The sequence below is a fragment of the Rhincodon typus genome, chromosome 19 (genome assembly GCF_021869965.1).
Source record: "Rhincodon typus isolate 14 chromosome 19, sRhiTyp1.1, whole genome shotgun sequence".
NCBI lineage: Eukaryota > Metazoa > Chordata > Chondrichthyes > Orectolobiformes > Rhincodontidae > Rhincodon > Rhincodon typus.
This window is the reverse complement of record NC_063350.1, coordinates 622,077-629,331: the sequence shown is the minus strand read 5'-3', so window position 1 is coordinate 629,331 and position 7,255 is coordinate 622,077. Positions and strand designations below refer to the sequence as shown.

Here is a 7,255-nt window from a genome sequence, read left to right as displayed (position 1 = left end):
CACCGGTACTGTATCCCAGTGTTATACAGTGACAGACCTGCTCCCCACCGGTGCTGTACCCCAGTGTTATACAGTGGCAGACCTGCTTCCCTCTGGTACTGTACCTCAGTGCTATACAGAGACAGACCTGTCCCCACGAGTACTGTACGTTAGTGCTATACAGAGACAGACCTGTCTCTATCAATACTGTACCCATGTCGCGTTATCTGTTGGTCAGTTTAATAAGTTGAAATTCTTTCCAGAAAACTGTTGGTTGGTGAAAGTGAAATTCACTGTTGAAGACATTTGGGTGATGGCTAAGGATTCCCTCTGACCCTGTGAGATGTTATTTGTCCCTCTGAGTTTGTAATTCTTTGTCTTGCTGCCGTTTATAGGTTAAAAATCTTACGGAAGAAATGGCTTCTCTCGATGAAACGATTGTGAAACTCACCAAAGAGAAGAAGGCACTTCAGGAAGCCCATCAACAGACCCTGGAGGACCTGCAGGCTGAGGAAGACAAGGTTAACACCCTGACCAAAGCCAAGGCCAAACTAGAGCAACAAGTCGATGATGTAAGTTCCAGTTAAAACTTTCAGATGTTGAAATCACAGCCCAATGAGGAACCTTGAGCAATTTAATAACAGGGTGTGTACCTGAGTGTTCACTTTGGATTGCAATGGTTCAAGAGGGCAGCTAACGGCTACATTCTCAAGGGCCAACTCAGGACGGGCAATAAATGCTGCCCAGTCAGCGATGCCTACGTCCTACAAGTGAATTTAAAAACATCTTTGAGTGTTTTTGGAGCTGCACTCATCCAGAGGAAGTAGGAAGTATTCCATTACAGCCGATACAGTGTGGAGCTGGAGGAACACAGTAGGTCAGGCAGCATCACAGGAGCAAGAGAGTCAACACTTCAGATTGGGACCCTTCATCAGGACTGCTCCACACTATATCGACTCTGACTCCCAGCATCTGTAGTTTTGGCTATCTCCTAGCAGTCTATCACATTCCTGACTTGTGCCTCGTAGATGATGGGCAGGCTTTGGGGAGTTAGGAGGTAAGTTACTGTCCACAGTATTTCTAACCTCTGCCCTGCTTCTGTAGCCACTGTGTTTATGTGATGAGTCCAGTTCAGTTTCTGGTCAATGGTAACCTCCAGGATGTTGATAGTGGGGGATTCAGTGATGGTAACACCATTGAATGTCAAGGGGTGATAGTTAGAGTCTTGTTGTATATGATCATTGCCTGGCATTTGTGTGGCGCAGATATTAATTACTGACTGTCAGCCCAAGCCTGGGTATTGTCCAGATCTTGTTGCATTTGAACATGGACTGCTTCAGTATCTGAGGAATCACGAGTGGTGCTGAACATTGTGCAATCATCAGTGAACATTCCCACTTCTGTCCTTACGATGGAGGGAAGTTCTGAGGAGTCATGAATGTTGCTGAACATTGTGCAATCATCGGCAAACATCCCCACTTCTGACCTTATGATGGAGGGAAGGTCATTGATAAAACAGCTGAAGATGGTTGGGCCAAGGACAAATTCCACCAAAAACTATGCCTTCATCTTGTTAGGGTGTTTGGAAGTTTGGAGGATTGAAAAGCCAGAGATCTCGGGTGTGGGGGTGGTGTCCAGCAGCTCCTGAAACCCATTCATGCCCAATCAGATTGCCGAATGAAAACTAGCCAAGCCCCTGATAAAGATACTACAGACACCAAGTACGGTACTCACTGTGTTAGACATAAGAACATAAGAGCTAGGAGCAGGGGTAGGCCGTCCGGCCCTTCGAGCCTGCTCTGCCATTCAACAAGATCATGGCTGATCCTTTCGTGGACTCAGATCCACTTACCCGCGTTCTCACCGTATCCCTTAATTCCTTTATTGTTCAAAAAAAATCTACCTTATCTTTAAAAACATTTACTGAAGTAGCGTCAACTACTTCACTGGACAAGGAATTCCATAGATTAACAACCCTCTGGGTGAAGAAGTTCCTTCTCAGTTCAGTCCTAAATCTGCTCCCTCTAATCTTGAGGCTATGCCCTCTTGTCCTAGCTTCACCTGCCAGTGGAAACATCCTCTCTAGTTCTATCTTATCTATTCCCTTCATAATTTTATATGTTTCTATAAGATCCCCCCCTCAATCTTCTGAATTCCAATGAATATAATCCCAATCTACTCAGTCTCTCCTCATAAGCCAACGCCCTCAACTCCGGAATCAACCTAGTGAACCTCCTTTGCACCCCCTCCGGTGCCAGTACATCCTTTCTCAAGTAAGGAGACCAAAACTGCACACAGTACTCCTGGTGTGGCCTCACCAGCACCTTGAACAGCTGCAACATAACCTCTCTGCTTTTTATTTCAATCCCTTTAGCAATGAAGGACAAAATTCCATTTGCCTTCCTAATTACTTGTTGTACCTGCAGACCTACCTTCTGTGATTCATGCACAAGGACACCCAGGTCCCTCTGCATAGCAGCATGCTGCAACTTTTTACCATTCAAGTAATAATCCTTTTTACTATTACTCCTACCAAAATGTATGACTTCACATTTATTTACATTGTATTCCATCTGCCAGACTTTTGCCCACTCACTCATGCACCTGGCACTACCTGATGACCTTTGACTGGTGTCTTGCTTGCCTGCTCTGGATTGGTACTGGTTAAGATGCTGCCTTTTCTCAGAAAGAGCACTGACCATTCTCCAGCACCTGCTCGAACTGCTCCTGTCTTGAGGTTTCCCCAAACCCTTCTTCCTGTGAAATTAAGGCATCATTTACCTTTGGCAGGTTAGGGCAGTGTCTGAAAAAGGTCTAGATTCCTGAGAAAGTGAATAAATTTAACTTGGGAAGAACCAGAAATTCATTAGTCAGAATGAAAGTATATAAAACTTTGATTTAAATTGGGAATTACATTTGTTCTGTTAACATCGTGGTGTAATTCTATTATTTTAACCTTCTGCTATATTCAGCATCTTGAGGGCCTGTGAAACTATTCTGTGCTGACAGTCTACCTGTATAATTCTCAGTGGCTGCTCGAAGCTGGTGTTCACTGTTGTCCAATACTAACCAACATCCTTTAATTTTCCCACAGCTCGAAGGGTCTTTGGAACAAGAGAAAAAAGTCCGCATGGATTTGGAACGGGCCAAGCGAAAACTGGAGGGAGATTTGAAACTAACACATGAGTCTGTCATGGATTTAGAGAATGATAAACAGCAGCTGGAGGAGAGGCTGAAAAAGTGAGAATACAATTCTTAATCTTTTCCCCAGCTACAGTCAGTTCTGAGGAAGGGTCACTGGACCTGAAACGTTAACTCTGATTTCTCTTCACAGATGCTAGCAGACCTGCTGAGCTTTTCCAGCAATTTCTGTTTTTGTTTCTGATTTATAGCATCCGCAGTTCTTTGGGTCTTTTAAAAATTCTCATATAGTGTCTGAACCACTTGATTCTGGCTTTCAAAATTGAACTTGATCATCATCTTTGCAGTAAAGTTGTGAAGGATCAAGGGGAAAGGGCAGGGAGGGTGGGATTAAATGAGTTGCACTTTAGCAGAAAATAGACATGGACATTATTTGCCAAATGGCCTCAGTTTCTGTGGTTTCCAGTCTATGGTCCACTCAGTAAAACAGCACCAGTGCTTCCTATTAGCTCTCTTCCTTCAAATTGACATCATGCATTGTGACTGGGTCTTCCTTGCTTTCTAACTGGTGACACTGTATCTTGCTCATTAGATTCACAACACAAACACCAGGGTCCCCTCATTTGATTGTTGAACAGTGTGATTGAAATCACTGAACTCAATCAACAGGTACCAATGAAAGCAATTGTTCAATCCAGTGCATAGAAGCAAACATTGAACAAAATGAAGAAAGACCTCAGTCCCACACAGAGACTGGAGATATTCTGCTTTAAACAGCCTGTGTTAAGAGGATAAAACAAAACCAAACACTTTTGGAAATCTGACCTGATCAGGTAATATTTGGGCTGAGAAACAGAGCTAGTGTTTCAGGTTGATGGCTTTTTATCTTCTGAGTAGTCATTATCCTGAATCAATCTCCATGTTCCTTTCTCCACAGACATGACCTGAGCTGCTTAGTTTCTCCCGCATCTTCTGTTCTTACTTCAGATTTCCAGCATTTGCAATATTTTCTTTTACTTTGTGAGTGGTTGTGAAGATACAGTTGTTCAAAATTGTGATGGATTTTGACAGGGGAAATCAGGGGAAAATATTTCCAGTGGCAGGAGCGTTGGTAATGAGAGGGACACAAATTGATGGGAATCAGAAACAGATCCAGAGGGGAAAATGAGAGGAATTTATTTAACACAATGATTTGTTGTGATATGGAATGTGCTCCCTGAAGGGGCGATGGAAGCAGATTCAATAATAATTTACAAAAAGACTTTTTCTAATTCCTGAAAAGGCGAAATTTATAGGAATATGGGGATTAAGCCAGGGACGGTGGCAATGGGAATGATTGGAGAGCATTTTAAAGAGCTGCTACTTGAATCATGATACAAGTGGTTTCTTTCTGTGCTGTATTGCTGGGTGATTCTGAGTTACATAGAATCGTTCAGCACCAGCTTCAATGTAGGTGAGTTCCCTCAGGCCAGTCAATTTGTTGGTTACAATTCCTTGTGTGGCCCCTGGCATGTTGAGGAAGGGTCACTAGACCCAAAATGTTGACTCTGATTTTTTTTTCACAGATGCTGCCAGTCCTGCTATAAACTTCTCCTTTTCCAGCAACTTCTGTTTTTGTTCCTGACAAGTTGATGTTTGTTGAGGAGCCTGATGCACATTACAAACACACAGACCCTCATGTGAGGAAAGACTGGGCACATTTGATGACACCCCACCCCCCGCCATTGAAAAACAGCTTAAGCACTCCCTGACCAACTCCTCTGATCATTAAGGTTTAGGGAAATTAACACAAAGGAGGAGGAGCTCAGTAAACAGATTATGACTTCAGCAAAACCTCCCAATCAGTTTTATTAATGTGGACCCATGTGTGATACACCTACTAATTAAATGTCATGAACATCAATCCTGTTCCGTGAATCAGAGTGTAACCCCTGAGCTGTCATCTAATGGGACATTTCATTCCTTTTCTACTCACAGGAAGGACTTTGAAATAAGTCAGTTAAACTCAAAGATTGAGGATGAAGGGGCTCTTGTTGCTCAGCTCCAGAAGAAGATTAAAGAACTGCAGGTGAGCGCCAGCATCTTCTTAATGCTCTTAATCACAGCAAAGTATTCCATTTACACTCTGTGGGTGATGGCTGGCACAGGAGCAACAACAATTAGTTTCATTACTGCTAGTGCAGGCCGAGCTGCTGATTACAGTCTGTGGCTCTGTATATTAACATAGCAATCACTATCCCATGTACATTATTGTACCAGGCACCATGCCCTGTGCTTTGGTGTTCCCGTTTTCCCATTCCCTGTGCTTTGGTGTACCTGTCACTAATCGTATAGATGTGTGCAGTGGGGAAACAGTACCATCACTTTTCTCCTGGCTGCTATGAATATTTTAATCCTTCTGCCTAGTTTCTTATAAGCATTGGGCTATGGGATTAAATCAACAACAACCTGTATTTGTAAAGCACCTTCAGCAGAGCAAAGACACCCAAGCTACCTCTCCAAAGTGATCTAGAAACAAAGTGTAACAGCAATTGCATAAGGATAGTTTGGAACAAGTAATTAAGTTTGGTCAAAGAGTTAGGTTTTTAAAAGAGGAAGGTGTGATGGAGGGATGTAGTGAAGGAATTGCAGAGCTTAAGACCCAGGGAGCTGAGGTGAGCATGTCTGTGGTCAGTGAATTGCAGATACTCAGCTGTAGCTCAGTAGTAGTTTTCCCAGTGAGACCCCCAGAAGTTCTGATTTAAAATCTCATTCCAGTAGGATCCCAGAAAGATCAAGGCTGATACTCCACAATCACATTAAGATAGTCACTGGATCCTAATGTGGAGGAGTTCTATGTTAATCATGAGGACCTTTCCAGTTTCTAAAAATAGTCCATTTGCAGAGATGCATCTCAATATGTGACAAATGAAGTTATTTTTGTCCCTGTATTTAGGCTCGAATTGAAGAGCTTGAGGAGGAGTTGGAAGCAGAACGCGCTGCAAGGGCCAAGGTGGAGAAGCAAAGGGCAGATGTGTCCCGGGAGCTGGAGGAGTTGAGTGAGAGGTTGGAGGAAGCAGGAGGAGCAACGTCAGCACAGGTGGAGATGAACAAGAAACGGGAAGCGGCCTTCCTGAAACTTCGGAGGGATCTGGAAGAGGCAACACTGCAACACGAGGCAACGGCATCAGCTCTAAGGAAGAAGCAGTCTGATACGGTGGCAGAACTGAGTGAGCAGATTGACAACCTGCAAAGGGTTAAACAGAAACTGGAGAAAGAGAAGAGTGAACTTAAAATGGAGACAGATGATTTAAATTCCAGCATTGAACAAATTACAAAAGCAAAGGTACGGAGAATGCTATTTTATAATTGGCTGGATTGAGTTCAGATATTGTTCCTCATGCTCATTATAATCAAACATCAAATAGAACCAAATCAAAATCAGATTTACTTCATTAAAAGTTTACTTTGTTCAAGAAAAGCTTCAACATCCCATTGAGTGTGGACCTCACCCTGATCCCTCTTACCATGAGGTCCCTTTACAAGGTGATGATCACAATGAGGTGTATTGCTGAGTGGAGGGGCTCATTGCCTTCTCCTCAACTGGACCACAACAGAGCAGGAGGAGGGTGGGGAGTGGGGAGTGGGGAGTGGGGAGGGTCAGAAAGGTGATGTAGGGAGGGGGCAGGCTGGGAGAGGAGGCTGATGTCGGAGAGGGTGGGGATTAGCAGGTCAACGGTGGTGTCGGGAGGGGACGGAGTGGATTGGAGTGGTGGGAGGGGAGGGGGTCAGGAATGGTGTTGTGAGGGCTGAGGTGTGATGTAGAGGGGGGGTGGTATAGGGCGGAGGTGGGGGTGGGGTAGAGATGGGGCCCACTCAACTTCTTTCCTCGCTGCTATACCTCTGCTCAACACCTTAACGACTCCCTCCCCCAACAACAACAACACCTTAATCACTCCCTCCCCCAACAACAACAACACCTTAACGACTCCCTCCCCCGACAACAACACCTTAACAACCACCTTCCCAACAACAACAACACCTTAACGACTCCCTCCCCCAACAACAACACCTTAATGACTCCCTCCCCCAACAACAACAACACCTTAACGACTCCCTCCCCCGACAACAACAACACCTTGACGACTCCCTCCCC

At 44.3% G+C, this 7,255-nt stretch overlaps 1 protein-coding gene across 1 annotated transcript in view; it reads left to right on the top strand.

Moving 5' to 3' along the window:
- The window catches only part of LOC109923880 (myosin heavy chain, cardiac muscle isoform-like), a 73,125-nt gene that overhangs the window by 45,241 nt on the left and 20,629 nt on the right, over positions 1-7,255 (top strand). Inside the window, exons 20-23 of the mRNA XM_048608495.1 lie at positions 375-551; positions 3,074-3,219; positions 5,098-5,188; positions 6,056-6,445. Coding sequence (XP_048464452.1) covers positions 375-551; positions 3,074-3,219; positions 5,098-5,188; positions 6,056-6,445 — 804 coding nt within the window. The remainder of the gene's footprint in view (positions 1-374; positions 552-3,073; positions 3,220-5,097; positions 5,189-6,055; positions 6,446-7,255) is intronic.